The sequence below is a fragment of the Uloborus diversus genome, chromosome 5 (assembly GCF_026930045.1).
Source record: "Uloborus diversus isolate 005 chromosome 5, Udiv.v.3.1, whole genome shotgun sequence".
NCBI lineage: Eukaryota > Metazoa > Arthropoda > Arachnida > Araneae > Uloboridae > Uloborus > Uloborus diversus.
In genome coordinates this window covers 151000669-151020107 of record NC_072735.1, presented here as the reverse complement: position 1 = coordinate 151020107, position 19439 = coordinate 151000669, and the positions used below count along the sequence as shown (strand labels likewise).

Sequence of the window (19439 nt, the reverse complement as noted above, 5' to 3'; positions counted from 1 at the left end):
GTCACTTTTAATATGGTTACATTACTAATAATAAAAATTAATATGAAATAAAAAAGAAAAAATAATATTACTTTGCTGTATTAATGATGTATTATACATCACAAAAATATAGTGCATCACGTTTGGTTATTTGTAATAATTAATGAATAATATTATTATGATTAATATAACTTTTATATCGAAAATACCGTAGTTGAGAAAATAAATATCGAAAATATCATGATATTTTCAAAACAAATATTGGATATATATCAAGATATATATCGTGATATATATCATGATATATATCGACTGATATATATCAGCGAACCCTGAGTAATATTATCAGGATGTATGACGCGTTCAAAGCTGAAGTGGATCAAGTCAATGAACGACTTAATCCTTTTTAGCTTTGAACGTCTGATATACAGGAGCGTGCACGGGGGGCGGGACACCTGTTGGCACAGGCCTGAGTCTGAAGGGGGCCGAGTTTTTAAAACAAGGGGGGAAATATATGTAGGGACGTAGAGGTAAAAATATGGAGGGGGCCTGTACTAGTCATTTGTAACGGGCCCCAAAATTTCTGTGCACGCCACTGCTGATACAATAAAAGCCTTAAGAGCTTTGTGCTGTCTAAGGCGTTCACAGCTAAAGTGAATTCAATCATACAAGGACTTTTTCCACTTTAGCTCTGAACTAAATCATATGTGATATTCCACACGGTTTCCATTCGAAAAAAACATCAGGATGGTTCTTCTATTTGACTGTAATGTTCTTTCAATACTTTATTACGACAAAGATCTCTTAGTCTTCTTTACAAATAATAAAGCTGAAAGTCTCTCTATCTGGATCTCTCTCTCTGTATGTCAGGATTTCTGTGACGCGCATGGCGCCTAGACCGTTCGGCCGATTTTCATGATATTTGACACAGAGTTAGTTTGTAGCATGGGCGTGTGCACCTCGAAGCGATTTTTCGAAAATTCGATTTTGATCTTTTTCCATTCCAATTTTAAGAACATTTTCCCGCGCAAAATTATCATAAGATGGACGAGTAAATTACCAAGTTATCATAATGTGGAACCATAACATGGGCAAGCCAATTGGCGAAAAATTCATTATACATTATTTGTAAATATACAGGCGAACCAAAAGACCTTTTAGTTTTCTACTACGGGTAAAGTCGTGCGGATTACACTAGTAACAAATAAAAAACTTGTGATCACACGTTTTTAGAAAAGCATCCATCACACAAAATTAGTTTGTAGCATGAGGGTGTGCACCTCAAAGCGATTTTTCGAAAATTCAATTTTGTTCTTTTTCTATTCAATTTTAAGAACATTTTACCAAACAAACTATCACAACGTGGACGAGTAAATTACTAAATTATCATAACGTGGAACCGTAACATGGGCGAAAAAATAGCCATAGCAAATTGGCGAGAAATTCATCATCCTTTATTTGTAAATATACAGGCAAACCAAATGACCTTTCAATTTTCTACTACGGGCAAAGCCGTGCGGGTACCGCTTGTACTTAATAAATGGTATCTATACTTTATTAAGTGGGTACAAACACTTATGACAGAACAGCTCTTAAAATTATGTTCCGACAATTCTCTAGACAATCTACTATTTAATGTCATGGGTACGGAGGAGTGGAATTTAGGGGGATGGCACAGGGGTAGCGTAACCCGTCCAAAAGGGATAGATTTAGGGATTTTCTTACCCAATTGCACTCGGGGAGTAGTCTTGGACACTATCCATACAATGTAATCTCAATTCCTCCAAAAGAATGAGAAGGATCTAAAGCTGAAACATTGAAACTCAGTTTCTCTTAACCTCAAGTAATCCCACATCATTATGAACTAGCATTACAGTAATAAACTCCCTGGTAAGCTTACAAAAGTCATGTATGAAAAAAATCGAACGCAAGGAAATTTGTTGATACGAAAGAGTGTTCACAGCTGTTATACATATCACGCATAGGATACGATTAGAAAAAAAAAAGGTAAGATTAATTCTGATGCCTCATAAAACATTTGTCGTGCAACTGCAACTGAGCAGGTGCGCAAACATCACGCAACAAGCTTTAAAACTTGTTGTTACTTAATCAAGAGTTTAAAAAAAAGTCTCATTTTTCTAAGTTTATACTTCGTTATATAAAATTCCTCCGTTTCCAACACAATAATGGCTTCAGTAGTAAGTATTGATTTTGGTTTAAAGAGCGTCTGGTTCAGTCTCTTGCGAGAGTATCTGTTTGAATCAGTTTTCCTTTTAGTGTGTGTTGATGAACATATATCTCTATTTCCATTTCTGAAGTGAAACTTCTTTTTTATGCGAGGGTTCTGAAATTCCGATCTGCAAATTTTTTGTCTGATGGAAGTAATGTATTTTTTTTTTTTTTTTTTTTGTGCGTTGCCAAAACCATTGAAAAATGATAGTAATTATTAAGTTAAAATACTTCCGTGTTTTAATTGTTGCCAAAAACAGTAAAAAATAATATCAATTATAAAGTCAGTGTTGTTATTAAACTTCACAAGTTAATTTCAAGACCGAACTTATAATTGTGTATTTTTGAAATTTTAAATTTTTCAAATGATGTTCGCAACTCCAGAGCTCGAATACGCTACCTTGCGGTGATTAACAATATTAAAGAAAAAAGTAAAACATTCCATTCCACGTGTTTTCTTTGGGGTAAATTACAGGCTTCAGACAGTTTATGGTGTAATGTAATTTCAGAAGAATAGAAAAGAAAGCTTCCCACAAACATGATGAAAAATTACTCTCATTCTCTAAGCGTCAAAGCAAGTTATAAGTTACGGCATTTGTTTGTTTTATTTTTTTCATCCGCCATTAGACAGTGGCTGCAGCGCCCCCTATAGTTTATTGGGGTTGCGAATAGGTTTTCGAAAATTTCTTTCAGCAAATCATCAGTTTAAAAGCGTAATCCACAATTCTTTAGTTCAACCTTGAAATTAGTTAATTTTTATTAACAAAATTAAATTTAGAATTACTTTTATTTTTCAATGTTTTCCGCAACAATTAAAAAGCGTATTTCGCGCATTGATTAGTTTTCTTGTTGTTCCAAATCTATTTTCTTCATTAAAATATACAATTTTGTTGTGAATGTGCCTAAGTTCGGTGCAGAAAAACAAAAGCGTGGAGTGAGAGAAAAAGTGCTGATGAAGTGACAGTTCAAAATACAAAAAAAAAAAGAAAAATATATTAATTTGAATTTTTGGCATCTTGAATTCAAATTATGTTTTTCGCAATCGTATGTATGCATGTGTGTGCGTGTTGTGTATGCAGTGCTGTGTGTGTACGCGCGCGTGTGTGTAGGCGTTCGTGTGTGTGTGTGTATGTAGGCATATGTGTTTGTGTCTGTGTGCAGGCATGAGTGTGTGTATGTGTGTGTGTAGGAGTGTGTGTTTGTGTCTGTGCGTAGGCATGAGTGTGTGTATGTATGTGTATGCGTGTGTGTGTAGGATATGGACGCATCCTGGAGACGGTTTTCGCAAGAGGAGCAGCATCGTGAGGCCGGTCGACGCGACGGTGGTGCTGGCAGAGGGTGCTGATGGGAAAATAAAATGATAGGAATTCAAAACTGTCAAGTGAAAACAATAAGCAATCGTGATTGCTCAAAAAAGAAAGAAAGAAAGAAACGAAAAGACAAAAGTTTCGCGTCTATCGTGTGTCTTTACGATAGTTTTTTTTTTTTTTTTGATGTGCTAGTCACTAATCAAAAATATTATAATGATAACGATAACGTGTGCGACCGGGAGAAAAAAAAAACTTTCTATAGCAGTGTTCAATAGCTTGTCTCTTTTTTCGATTTCAGCTTACATCCCCTTTTCAATATATTTTCCAATTAAAAAAATACTGTCAGTAAAATGTGAATATGATCGCGAAAACGTACCCTCTGATTTTCTGTAAAAATAAATTTTCTTTTCACACAAAATCGATCACAGCTCTGGATTGTGAATGCCATTATTTCTCAATTTTTCAATGCCGTTTCGGTGCTGCAAAACTTACGAGTTCACCCTGTTTCCAACAACGACAATATGAAATGTACTTTGTCCCAAATGTGGAATCCTTCGTTATTTAGCATTTTTGAATTTTAAACATAATCAGTAACACTTTTCTTATACTAATCTTCCCTAGATCGCACTTTCTATTTATCCACTTTCCATTTTCATCTGGTGCACACTTTCAGCACCAAACAAGTTCGTGTAAAACTAAATGACCCTACTTTCACGTATACCAACTTCAGTTTTGAAAGCTAAATTTTCCTCTCACTAACGTTACTCTGTCAAATATTTCAAAAAAATTTAACAATTCCAAAAAAAAAAAAAAAAAATTGAAGAGAAAATAAATGAAGCTGTAACTTGCATAAAATGGTATGAAATTCATTCTTTCATATTGTTAAACAATATATTTTGGTAAATAGTAACTTTTACGAGCAATAGATGACGAGATACAGATTGAAAAAAAGAGCAATTCGTTTCCAGCATGTTGATTCAAATCAACAAATATACACAGAAGCTCTCGCGTACACTGCTGTGCTGAGCACAAAAGTGGTATCTGTAGTTGAACTCAAAATGAGAAATAGCGTTTTAAAGTTTTACGCCTCCATATACAGGGTGTATCAGTACAGCGTTTACAGATTTTCCGGGCAGATAGAGTACACACATTTAGACGATGGGAAACCACATAGCAATGCATGGTCGGAAACGCTTTCCTGGCGCGGTAGTGACGACAAAAATCACCAAAAAAGGCAAGACATGAATAAGAGAAGAAAACATGCTTATTTTCCTTAGTACAGCAAAAAGCTAAGAAAAAAGAACATTAACGAGCCAGCGATCGTCATCAAAGTAGGTGTTTGAAATTACGACCCCGGGTCGTGAAGCATGCCTCACATCTCCGGCGCATTGAAGATCGAACGAACAAAAACCACGTGTGCGCATGCACCGTCATCTGATGCTTCGGTTTACGTAACAACATCTATCGTGTACTCCAGACAAAAACCTACCAGTATTTTTGCTGTATTAAAAATAACAAACATCTTTTTCCCTCTTATTCGTGTCTTGTCTTTCTTGTGCTTTGTATCGTCACGATCGCGTCAGGAAAGCGTTTCTGACCATACATTGCTGTGTGATTTCCCATCGTCTAGGTGTACTCTATGTGTCCTGAAAGTCTCTAAACGCTGTACTGATAGACTCTGTATAATTGATTCAGATTTCACTCTTTCAGAGTTTTTACAAAAATGTTTCCCGTTCATAAAATAGCATAAAACATTGTAGTATGTTGGGAAAATATGTTATAAAGAACCACTTCGTGACGATAACTCGAATTTTGATCAAAAGTGCAGATTGTGCTAAGCACGGAGGCCGTCTTAAAGAAAACCAAGCGAAAACATCAGTTTCTAAAAGGATATAATAACTTCTTAGTAATTTAGAAGCCTTTCCAAAGAAGTTTCTAGAACATTTTTCACTATTATCAGCTATCCACAGTTCAACACACTTTCTATGTAGAGGGGAGACATCAAAGGTAAAGAAAAAAAGCTACCCTACGATCAACTCCAAAACTATTTCTGAACAACCAAAGGAACATAAAAGATAAAAGAATAAAAAAACAATGTTAACAAGCCCTAATTTTCAGGAAACTACAGACGCGAGTTTTTGGGTTACAAGGAATCCATTTTTCAATGCAAAAGAAACATTGCATTATTATCTTTTATTTTCAGCACGAAGGTATTTATTTATTCCTTAAAAATATGTCCATAATAACTATCGATTGCTCTCATCTAGTTTCTTGGGCCCCGAAAACCATATAGCCGAAATGTGGCTATGTTTGGCATCCATTTGAAAACTATAGTTGGCGATATCTCGCCAACTTTTGTGCCCGATATGAGATTTCAAATCAATGGCGATATATGGCGACATTTCCATAAAACCCCCCGATATGAAAAAGTGACATTTCCTCCTGGCGTTTTCTGTAAAACTGTTTTCCTTGTCTACGTTGTAGGTTCCACCAGAAGTTGTATTTAAAAGATGTTTCAGTCTCTTCAAAATGTTTTCTTCACAACTTTTAGTAGCTAACTGATGAGTTGACAATATCTAAATCACAAAATAGTTACATTTAAATTGTAATTCACTGCAATTTATTGATGAGCGTTTTTTAATAGAAACTATTCGGTTCAAAGTACTTTTTTCCTCAATATTTAGGCGTACAAACATAGAAGAAACACAAAAGAATTAAATTACATCGCCCCGTATTATAAATTTCTGACATAAAAAAAACTCATCTTGGAAATTCATTTACGGGTCATTCCATGCGAAATCAGCAAAATTCGCAAAAAAGTGGTGGCCGCATGGTAACAGATTTTTATGAAATTTGGTATACAGGTTCCTTTTATGCCTATATAAAAATATCTAAAATATTTTTGCTTAAAATTTTTTATTTAAATAGTTACATGCGATTGAAAATTAGTCAAATTGAACAGCATTCTCAAAAATGCTAAATGTTGCACTTTTGAAGGCTTGTATCTTATTTACTATTTAATGAAAACATAAAAGTTATATGTTTTTGCAATCTATGGAGTAGGGTAATCAATCTGATATCAGTAAAAATTTCAAAGTTATTATAGTTAACTTTTAACCGAGTCTCAAAAACTGAAAATATTTCAATTTTCTCATAATGAAGCATTTTATTTTTTAATCTCAATCTTTAAAGAATGCATTAGCTTTGATGAAATTAATACCCAATAATGTGCTAAGTATAATAAAAGAAATACCTTACTTTTGAAGTTGTATTTTAACTCATTTGTCTTCAAAACCAGTTTTAAACTTAGTGACATTTTGTAAAATGATGATTTTCCCCTTCACGTACACACAAAAATTCAAATGAGGAAAAATTCAGACAACTTTAAAATTTTTCAAGAATATAGAGCTGTGTTTCTACTATTTGCTTGAAGAAACTCGAAATTGGTTTTTGATTTCCAAACGTAAAATAAAATTCAGAAAAATAGCATTTTCTTTCTGTTTTATGGGTCAATCCATACAGGTTCGACGGATGGTTGTGCTCGACCATTTTTAATTTTTTTGAAATTCATATCCCTAAAAGCTGCATATGAAAGATGTTTAAAACCTCTTTTATTTTTTCTCTCAACTTTGATTTTTTAGATGTCATCAAAAGTGATTTTCGTAGTCAAAAATGGGACTTTTAGACCTTTGCATTTTGGCCAAAATCTATTTGAATTACATTTATGACAGTTAATTTAACGCTTTGATGTTAAAGTGCTTAAGTTGATAGTCTTACATGCTGAGTTACGTAGCTGTACGTTAATAATTAAAATAATGGCAACAGGTTAAAGTTCAAGACCAAATGTAAAAATTTTACTCATTTCAAAGGGGGATAACTCACGTAGGGGGCGGAAACACAAAATAAAATACGGCAAAAACTAATCACTGGAACCATGCTAAAAAGAGTATGTAACTGTTGCTGTGTGTTTGTGTACCCTTTATAGATTATAGCCCCTCAAAATTCGGAAAAATGACAAAAATGACATTTTTAGACCCCTATAAACCAAAAGGGGATTGAATTAAAAATAAAATTTCCTGGCCAATTGAATATTCCATTCAAGTACTATACATGTTACACATATTGTTTTTTTTTATTTGGTTTGTAAAAAAGATACAGGTCTTTGAAATTAAGCAATTTCGCTAGTCAATTCACACACTAAAACAGAAATAAAAAGTGTAAAAACTTCAAGGCACCTTCTTAAATTACGTATATTGTGCCCCATTATACTGAAAAAACATATTGCAATTTTCAAAATAATTATTTTAATTTGATAACTTAGAAATATTTGGACATGAATGAGAAGTTTATACTGTGTGGAACCTGTATGGATTGACCCTTATGTGAAATAACGAGAATTCAAAGAACTTGATAAACGACTAAATGATACAAAAGCAAGTAAAATTGACATTTATTTCAATTTAAAAAAATTTACATTTCAGCATGTACTTCATAAACATGCTTTTGAGAAAATGAAACACGAAAAAAATGGTTAGTTTTGCTAAACTTACAACATAAAAAGAAATAACTAATGAAATTTTACCTTAGTTCAAGTTACTCCAGTAACAAAAATACGCTGATACCAATGATTAAAATTTAGTAGCATCTAAAAGACACTTCGATATATTATGTAAAAAACATTGAGCAAATTTAGAGTATTCCCTCATTTTCAAAAAAACATCTAAAATACAGGAAAAAATGAAATTTTTGGAAATTTTCGATTTTTTTAAGTACAATTTCGTCATCAAGAAATTCATAAACAGTTACTAAATTAGAGCAGATAGTTACTTATAGATCGTTTTTCAATCTGAATCATTTTTACTGTTATTTTTTCATTAAAAGAGCTAGAAAAGTGATTTAAAATCTGAAGTAAATTGGAAAATTTTCAATCTTTGTTAATATCTCAGATTCAAAAAAAAGATCCGAGTAAATTTTACTTTGCTCTTTCCCAATAGGAGATTTGTTTATAGAATGCGGAAATATTTATTTCTTAAGTGTACGTTTATAACTTATGGAGTTATTGAGTCACAGACTGGCAGCAATGAACTCTGAAAATTTAGGCTTAGCGTAAGCATCAACTTCTAATTTCAATAACAAAGCAACAAACAGTTTTTAAACTTCCATACTTTGCATTCCCTCATAGATATGCATGGTTTACCTAAATAAAAATTTTCATTGAAATCTGTGACATGTCAGCCACAGCTGATTTGCTCATTTCGCATGGAATGACCCTTACGTTAGAAGGGAAATTATTTTCAAGTATAGAAGAACCCTTTTAGTTGGATCATTTTGCGATGCATTTGTGATCAGTTCCAAAAATTAAATGAATCTATTTAACTATACCCACTTCCAAAAGTTAAGCACGGGTCATTAAAAAGAAATATCCCTCACTCTGCCTTTGCAGCAAATTGCAACGTCTCAATTAGCTGCGCTTTTACGGGTTTGGGAGCCCGTTGCAATGAATTTTGTTCGAAGGTGAGAAAATATTTATTTTTTATAGGAAATTAGCAAAACTTCATGGGGGGGGGGGGGTGTTGACGGGGACAGCCTGATCTGATAAAATGTAACCTGAATAAAATGAAGTGGGTGTCATGGGAGCCCCTTTGTCTATTACTCTTAAAATAAGTGTTTGAGGAAAGGGTTCTTTTTGAAACTCTTATGTTACCAATTCAATTGGTTTCCTGAAATTAGCTGTTTCATTCCTTGCTCAACTTTTGGTAGTGAATATAATTTCAATATTAGTTTCATCAAACGTTTTTACGGTTTAGCTAAAAGTATCGCTTGTTAAAAGTTTTCTGATATCCATTTCTTTGTCTTACGAATAAGAGAAAATAAATCCCGTCGCTATTCAAGGTCGTATGACTGAAAACACCTCTACACCAGTAGAAATCAATTTTGAAGGTTACATGAACATAAGTGAGCAAAAGCTGTAATCATTATCGTTGTTTTTTTTTCATTTGCAACGAAAAAAACTGTATCCCTAGGCTTGCTAAACCTGTTCACAAATTACAGATCGATCGAAGTTGTGTTAGATAGTATAAAATATTACAATCAAGATGCCATATCTCTGACGAAAGTGAAATTCTTCTTGTAAAAATAGAGATTCTCAAATAATTTATCAAAACACGAAAACAGATTGAATTTCATCACCAAACATTCATTTTATATTCTAGAGTACAAGTTCCGAAAACGTAAGTATAAATTTTTCTGACATTCTATTTTACAACGTTTCCAAAAGACATTTTTAGTCTTGTATTTTTCTTCTTAAATATTATGTTCTTGGTACAGGGCCGTATACAAGGGGCAAGGGGGTTCTTAGGGTTCACTCTGCCCCGAAAAGTTCGGTCTCACAGTTAAATTTTCGTTCATATTTAAAACTTTCCAAAAAATATTGTTCCATAACTCAAATGTCTTTCATATGTATATTAATTGCTTAAAACACTTTCATAATAGATAACCCGACGACTTGAACATTAGCACAAATAGTGCAAAGCTCCGCATGAAAGTTTTTAAACCCTCTCCGAAATTATTTTCTGGTTACGGCCGTCTTGGTATAAGTAATATTGTAAAGCACTGAACTTATTTCTCAAAAATTGGTTTTTTTATTTTCTTTAAAATCTTAAAAATAAAAAAATAGCGTAATATTTTATTTTTTATTTTTTACTAGCATTAAAAATTAATTTAACAGTTAGTGAAAATTTTTTTACTAGTAGTCTGTACTGTAAAAAGCATTAACAGAAATGGCTAACATTCAACGAAATAGTATACCCTATAATTTTTCTAATTGTTTTCACTTTTTAAGTTAGTTAATACCGAACCTCAGAGCCAGACTAACTTAAGTCACGTAATCGCTACTTTGCAGGAGAGCGAGGAAAACGTCGCTTGATGCAAACAAAGGATTGGACTCGCGCTCTTTAAACACTAGTAAATTATTATAAGGAATTGTTTTTTTTTTATTGAATTACGTTTATGTGGTTCGATGCGGAATAGAGTTCTACATACAATGCACTAATAAACGGAAAATCGCAATTTTTGGACGTACGTTGGTCTGGCTCTGAGGTACAGAATAATGCCGTATAAATATTGATTTCGTGTTATTTATGGTAAGATATACAGCATCTGCTACCCACATTTTAGTAAGAAGTAGAAAAGTACCTTTGGGCTGACCGATAAAAAAAACATTACATCGTTAAATCGCACAAATTTGCAGAGAACTGCAGACACGTGTTTCGGGGTTACAAGGAGCCCCTTTTCAATGCCAAATAGGTGAGCTTCAGAACAGAACGCTACAGAAATTCATTGTAAAATAATGGGGTTGTTTCCATCAGTCAAAAGTACTACTTTTAGCCACTGAAATTGATAGAATAAGCAAAAAAAAAAATAACATGGAACGGTAGAAAACTTTATTTTCCCAACGCTTGATTTTTAATTAATTTTTTAAAATGTCCCATTTTAAAAATGTGGCGTGGTCTTTACGACGTCACAAATTATGTACTTTGCCGCATCTTTCTACCGCGTTTCCACGTTATGATAATCAAGAAGCGAATTAAATATTGCGCTCTACGCTTGCTATCAGCCATATCGTTGCCAGCACTCGTGAGTAAAGATGCGAACTAAATACTACTCTGTGAATGGCATCAGCGAATGGCATTTCATCAGTTGTGATGTCCTCGGCAAAAGCGTAAACAATGAAAGCGCACCGATTAAAGTATTTTTTTTTAATATTAAACTTAGTTGAATTATTTAAAAAATGGTCAGATCCTATGTTTTTAAGCATGCTTTTTCAGGAAAAAATATTTTTAAAATTTTGGAAACGACCCTATTATGATTTGATTCAATAATCAAACTTCAAAAAATTCAAAATATGTTACTAGATCTTTTAAAGTTTCAAATGGGCTGGATTCATTGAGTGGCCTATAAATCCTCAACGTATTACAAAGCGAAAACTATTGCTAAAAGCCTACACAGGATGACAGACAGGACCCCGAATGGGAAAAACCCCGATGGAGAAACAAACTTCGAATCTAGCTAGATAAATACTTTTGAAAATCAAAAAAATCTAGTTCATTAAATATGTCATTCGTCGCAGCTTTATCAGAGTAAAAACCCAACTATCAACTTCCGAATTCCTGCCAATGCTTGAAACGAAGTACTGCCCTTCTCCCACGTGATTTCTTTTAGCTCCGCCTTAATATTTTTAATAACTGAATGTCAATGTCCGAATTTTATGTGCTGTTAAGTGTAAGCTTGTTTAAATTAGAGAGGGAGAGGGCTGAGCTCACATTGAGTGTAAATTGTGACATTGCCTAGGCCTGAAGTTCTCAACGTGCGGGGCCTGGAAGAATATTAAAGGAGACGCGAAGGTTTGGAAAATATATACTGCAAAAGCACTTACTAGAAAATCGCCCGTCAATGTAGGACGGGTGATAATTGCTTCGTTCGAATGTAATTGTGACATTGCCTAGGCCTGAGGTTCTCAACGTGCTGGGCCTAGAAGAATTTTAAAGGAGACGCGAAGGTTTGGAAAATATATACTGCAAAAGCACTTACTAGAAAATCGCCCGTCAATGTAGGACGGGTGATAATTGCTTCGTTCGAATGTAATTGTGACATTGCCTAGGCCTGAGGTTCTCAACGTGCTGGGCCTAGAAGAATTTAAAGGAGACGCGAAGGTTTGGAAAATATATACTGCAAAAGCACTTACTAGAAAATCGCCCGTCAATGTAGGACGGGTGTTAATTGCTTCGTTCGAATGTAATTGTGACATTGCCTAGGCCTGAGGTTCTCAACGTGCTGGGCCTAGAAGAATTTTAAAGGAGACGCGAAGGTTTGGAAAATATATACTGCAAAAGCACTTACTAGAAAATCGCCCGTCAATGTAGGACGGGTGATAATTGCTTCGTTCGAATGTAATTGTGACATTGCCTAGGCCTGAGGTTCTCAACGTGCTGGGCCTAGAAGAATTTAAAGGAGACGCGAAGGTTTGGAAAATATATACTGCAAAAGCACTTACTAGAAAATCGCCCGTCAATGTAGGACGGGTGATAATTGCTTCGTTCGAATGTAATTGTGACATTGCCTAGGCCTGAGGTTCTCAACGTGCTGGGCCTAGAAGAATTTTAAAGGAGACGCGAAGGTTTGGAAAATATATACTGCAAAAGCACTTACTAGAAAATCGCCCGTCAATGTAGGACGGGTGATAATTGCTTCTACATTCGAACGAAGCAATTGCCTGCTTGGTGATATTGTGATAGTTGAAATTTTTGCCCTAAAACCAGTGGACTAACCCTCAACTTCAGTAGATAGCGTTAATTATTGACCACTTTTTCGTTTCTTTATTCCCCTAAAATGAGTCTTACCAGTAAAACAGTTAAATTATCGGATCCAATCCAGCCTTGTCAAAATAAAGCATTTCCCTGCACGTCAAATGTTACCAAAAAATATTATCATTATGCTTTTGAGCGAGTTTCGTCAGAGCGTTACTTGATCAGTGAATTCACTATTATATATAATACATAGTATGAGGATTTTTGAAAGGCTTTAATTATCACGGATTTATTTCGTCTGCCTATCGTAATCGCAAAAATTTAAGCCTTGTGAAATATAATTTCACCGCTAAATTCTCAACTTTCAGTTTGGTTCGTATGAAATTCGCTAAATTATCAAGTAACAAAATAAACGATGTCTTCATTTTCGAGAAAATAAGTGCTTTTACAGCACATAAAAACTAAAACTAACTCAAGTTTGCTCAATTTTTTAGTCACATGTAAATATTAACGACATTATCGCCTTTTTATTTTATTTATTTATTTATTTATTTATTTATTTATTTATTTATTTATTTATTTATTTATTAATTTATTTATTATTATTATTATTATTATTATTTGAGGTTTTTAGTGCAGTTTTCATCTACACATTGTGAATATTTGGTTTTCTGCATTGATATATATGAAGTAGTCGTAATATCTAGCAAGGTGTTAAAAGTAATCTGAAGCTTGGTAACAGATACACACACACACACAAAACACAATTGGCCTCGTTACAACCCAATATTCAAAAACTTATCAAAGAAATGTTGGGCCAGTCATGTCATTGATACTGCTAAGGTGACTGATTTTGCACGTCAACCTCTCTTCGATCCTAGATTGCCTCAAATTAATTTGTATTTAGTTCTTTGATACAAACAAACAACTTTGATAAACAATTGTTATTTAATGTAGAAAAATTGCAGTATATCATGAAATGTAAACACAAAATCAAAGTGAAAAATAATATCCAATCTTTCTGCTGTTGAAATAATTCATCTTTGTCAAAAAAAAAATAATAATAAAAAAATAATAATAACAATACCTAATAAAATACAAATAATGAAGAAACAAATAAATAAGTAAAAATAAATTTTCTAAAAATGAAATAAATAGTCCAAGGAAACTAACATGTATCAATCATTAGTCTCAAATTCTACGATACGAGCAAAACATTTATAACCTTATACTTACTCTGGTTGATTTTTATAGTTTAATTTGATACATTTAACCTAAAACATATAATTTTATTGATGTGTCGCTATGGCATTTATCGTTTAAAGACCATCACGCATCACCTATGTAAACAAAACTTAGTGCGATTTTTGTGGTAAGAAGAATCGTGAAATTAGTTTATTGCGTTTTTTTTTTTTTTTTTTTTTTCAAATTTTTGATATCTGCTCCTATTGAAGCCGGTGAGTGATATTATACGAAATTTTTTCGTTTCTTTTGTGATTACATTTCATAATTTTCTGGGATTTATACTTCTCGGGTTCCTTTATTTATGCACAATAAATACAATTTTTTTTTTAACATTTCAATTTTATTGTAGGCAAAATCTCAGAATTAACTCATCTCGTCAGTTCTTTAAAATGTAAAAAAGCTTTCCTTATTTATTTATTTTTAAGCGAAAACTCAATAGTTCGCAAAATTTTCCCATACATTTTTACTGATCCGTCAAAAAATGAATGCAAAAAGCTGAATTCGAAAAAGGAAACGACTAAAGAATTTAGCCCACTAGTAAAACGGTTTTTTTGAGCAATCACGATTGCTAATTGCTTTCATTTGACCGTCCTTGATGTCCGGTTCCTTTTTCAACCCCACCGCCCTCTGCAGGCGCGTCTCCTCTGGTCCTGAGCACTGCCCCCCGGTAGCCGCTGCTCCTGGCCGGTGGTGTCCATGTTCTAGACACACGCACGCTCATACTCACACACATACACACACGCACGCTCATACACACTCACACATATACACACACACGCACGCTCGTACATACTCACACATATACACACACGCAACTTTACACACATACACACTTGCCAACGTACATACACACAGGTCTACGGACACACACAAGCTTACACATACACAATTATACACACGTAACCGCCCAAAAGGAGGGACAGGAACCGTTTCTAGAAACAAGCGAGTGGGGTAGTAACCAATGAGTAGGGTCCTGTCGCAGCTCGTGATTGCGAAAAACATAATTTGAATTCAAAATTTCAGAGTTCAAATTAATTTTAAAAATTCGAAAAGTTTTTTTTTTTTTTTTGAACAATCACATTGCTTATTGTTCTCATTTTACTGTTTTGAATTCCTATGATTTTATTTCCTCCCTCCCGCCTCCCTTTGCAGCACCACCGTCGACCGGCCTCTCTATGCTGCTCCTCTAGCGAAAACCGTCCATATCCTACACTACACACACACGCATACACACAACCCTACACACACATACATACCCACACACTCATGCCTGCACACAGGCACAAACACACACGCCTACATACACACACACACAATCGTGATTGCGAAAAACATAATTTGAATTCCAGATGTCGAAATCCTAATTATTATTATTTTTTTACGCATGTCAATTAAAATATTTTTAATATATTGCACTAAATGCAACATTTTTTACTGATATTATAAATTTCATATATTGAAGTCGTGTTTAAGTGTCCATTTACTGATTTATTGATCATACTACCCAGCGCGTAAATTCTTAAGCCCCAGAAAAAAATATTAATTATTGATGGAATGCTCATATCTAAAGGTTAATGTTTTTGAGATGAGCATTTTTTAGGAGATGACAATGACTTAGCTCCCACGACAAATTTACGCTTTGCTAAATCATATGATAAATTTAATTTTTTGAATCATTAGGACAGTTACCAAAACTTATTTTACTAAATCTTTAAAAAAAAAAAAAAAAAAAAAAAAAAAAAAAAAAAAAAAAACTTTTAGGATTTTTTTTCCTAATGCAATTGTAATACAGTAATTCAGGGTAACCTTGAGCCACTTTAAGACTTCGGAATTTCACTAAATGAATTGCTTAATCTTTAGGTACAACTTAGAGCTGAAAAACTAAAATTGTAAAATAAAATTATTATTTCAATTAGGATGGAAAACAGCAAATTTCATGTAATTTCCCTATTAAATGTTTAAATAGAAACCATTTAAATAACCATTGTTACAAATTTTGTGGCCTTGCAACAGTAAGGTTAAAAGCAATCATAATGAAAATTTTGAATCAAGGCTTCTCTGAAGCAAGCATGAAATTAGCAAGCATAAATCCTTGAGAGGAACAAGGATTAAATTTTAATGCCAACTGCTTAAAGTTTATGACACGTCTATAGGTTTTCTCCCTTTTAGTACCGGGAATTTATATGAAAAAATAAGGTGAAGTTTTGTGATGGTAAAATTATTCTATTTCTGAAATACATTTACACTAAAAAGAATAAAATAACTGAATTAAAAAAACAAAAAAAAAAACTAAGAACTTTTCATAAGGCACTCAAAAGGACAAAATGATTTTTCTGGGTCAGAAAGGACAATTTAAAAATTCCTGTAGTTTTCAAAAATTCCAAGGAAATGTCACCACAAATGAAGAAAAGTGCGGTTCTAGTCATTTCAAACCAAACCTTGAGCCGCACTTTTCTTCGTTTGTGGTGATATTTCCTTGGAATTTTCGAAAACTACAGGAATTTTTAAATTGTCCTTTCTGACCCAGAAAAGTTATTTTGTCCTTTTGAGTGCATTATAAAAAGTATTTTTTAAAAAAATCTGTTATTTTTCTCAGTTTTGTTGTATCGTTGGTATAAAACGAAAGAAAGACTCCTTAAGTATTGAATAAATTATTCAGCTCTTAGATTCTCTGGGAATATCAAGACTTTTCCGGAGTGTCACTGGTGCTCTGCTGGAGAGGTTTCACCTGAGCACATTCTATCTTGTTTGGGTTTTACGAAGGACGAGGTCCTTAATGACCCATTGCTATTCTTGGATTTTTTGCAGATATTTGGATTCATGGGGGTTGTTTAGCATTGCTAAACATGCCCGAGATAAGTCAAAAAAAAAAAAAAAAAAATAAATTATTCAAATTTAATTAATAATAATTACCAAAGCTATTTAAAATTAATTGTTAGCCAGGTTCAAAGCTATCCTCGCATTTAGGGTAATTTTAAGTCATGTCAGAAATGGAAAGAAAAATAAATTATTTTAACAAAAATAGTTCAACTTTAAATCAGAAAAATAAAAATAAAATAAAAATAAATTTCTAAATATGTAAAACCTCCCCTTCTGTACTTCACAACATCACACTGTTTATATCATTCATAATATTGCACAGAATATTACAATGTAAAAAAAGCACTTTCAATAACTTCAATAATAGCTCCCAAACAATAACTTCAGATTGATTAAATGATGCAATCAGTTATGTACAATCTTGCGAACTTTTTGTTTTTCAATATAAAATGTGGAATACGAAGTTTATTTTATAATCTTGCTGGGAGAATGCAGTACTGAACGTCGTAGTTTTTATTGTAATTATCATTATATCAAATATATTAAAAACCTTAATAGACGCAAAGTTAACCAGCGTGACTCAAAGTTCCCCCTACTGACTATACTGTGACTGGACAACATAATAAAACAAAGAAAATAAAAGATAGATATCCATAACGATTTCAGTAGTTTGCTCCATTAATATAAATCGTGAGCTTAGCTGCTCTTTGCTGACCACTGACGATAAATAACTAATCAATAAACTATTTATCAACTTTAAGGACAAATCTTGGCATTTTAACGCACATAATTGGGTGATTCTCGAAAAAATGTCCCGTGCGTAACGCTAAGTTTTCTATTTTATTCAAGTAACTATTAATTAAATATAGGATTAACTGTTATGCTTTGATAGTATATTAAAGCATGTATTATTCTCCAACAGCATTATTTTTTGAAGGCTTTGGTTAACTGGAAAAAATAAAAAACTTAGCGTTACGCACGGGACATTTTTTCGAGAACTGCCCATTTGTATTTTTAATTACGAAACCAATAATGCGTTACTTTTTTACATCACGCTTTATTAATTACTTCATAATCTTAGTCATACAACAGGGATTTTTTTTTTCTTACTGTAATGCTATTCTTTGAATGTGTATTGTCGATAACAGTATTGGATATTGATAAATGTGTCGAAATTTTACGGAAACAGTCAATTAAAGGATAACATCCGTAGGAGCGAAAAAAATGGAACGATAAACAATATCTGCGCTTTATATTCGGATGTTTATAAATGGGAAATCCCTAAATCGTGCTTATATAAGAAGTCCGAGGAATTATACGTCAACTTCATTCGGAGAGTTAGAAACGGGGCTGTGTTCTTCAGGATGAAGAAGGTGTAGGAGACATTTCTCTTGAGTATTCTTTTTATTTTAATATCTTCATATAATTAAACGTTCAAAAATAAATGAATATTTAAATATATTTAATAAATTTGACAAATTTCGTGAGAAACAATATCGTCAGCGGTCAGGCAAAAGTCACGAAGTTAAAATTTATGACTAGTTATTTTAAATAAAGTGTTTGCAAAATGATTTATACTAGTTTTTATAACGATTTTTTTATCGTTGTAAAAACTCAAATCTACAATTTCTCAAAACTGGAGATTTGGACTCACATCCACTTATGAAGCAGTGACTTTTGCCTGTGCGTCGTCGGTATAATAGAAATAAAATATTTTCTATAAAAAACAATGCTCCGACAAATTTATATATCATACATGGCTCCTCTTCAATTTATATTGGTGTAGCAGCAGGCTATTTATTTTGAGTTTTTATGCAATTGATGTACACTCAATGCAAATTTTACCAAAAAACTGCAGAAACCAAGCCAATCATCCGTAAAAAACATTTACTTCTCAAAGCCAGACGGGCAGTTGACCTACCTGACCCCTAAATGACAGGCCTGTGCAGCAATATATATATATATATATATATATATTATTTTATACATTTTTTTCTGCTAATTTCACATGAAAAGTACATTGTTCCTCTCAAATTTTGGATGATGCAGCAATAACTTTTATATTTTTATGTTTTCCTAATTGCACGCACTATAAATATAGCTCTTCTAAATATTGTGATGATGGCAGCAGTACCTATGTTTTTTGTTTTTATGCGTTACTAATTTTATTTGTTATACATATTGCTTCCATCAAATTTATGATAATGCAGCTGTAACTTTCAAATTTTTTGCATTGCTCTTCTCAAATTTGTGATGCAACAGTAACTTTCAAATTTTTATGTTTTAACAATTGCACATTTCATATATATTGCTTCTCTCTAATTCGTGATGATGTAGTTAATTTAAGAAAATTGCTAGTTTCATATAAAATGTTTAAAACTCGATGTTTCACGAAACAAAATTAATTAATTTCAATCCTAAGTTCATTGAATTAATAATAACATAAGATTTCTTGAAGATTATTTTGAGATATTCAAAATTTTTTGCAAAGCAATTTTGATAAAATGTTAAATACTGGAATTTTAGTAATAAAAGTAATTTAATTTCACTC

At 32.8% G+C, this 19439-nt stretch overlaps 1 protein-coding gene across 1 annotated transcript in view; it reads left to right on the top strand.

Annotated features, from left to right (window-relative positions):
• LOC129223193 (uncharacterized) overlaps positions 1 to 19439 on the top strand; it is a 53396-nt gene that overhangs the window by 9772 nt on the left and 24185 nt on the right. Inside the window, exon 6 of the mRNA XM_054857760.1 lies at positions 18037 to 18261. Within this exon, the coding sequence (XP_054713735.1) occupies positions 18037 to 18261 (225 nt within the window). The remainder of the gene's footprint in view (positions 1 to 18036; positions 18262 to 19439) is intronic.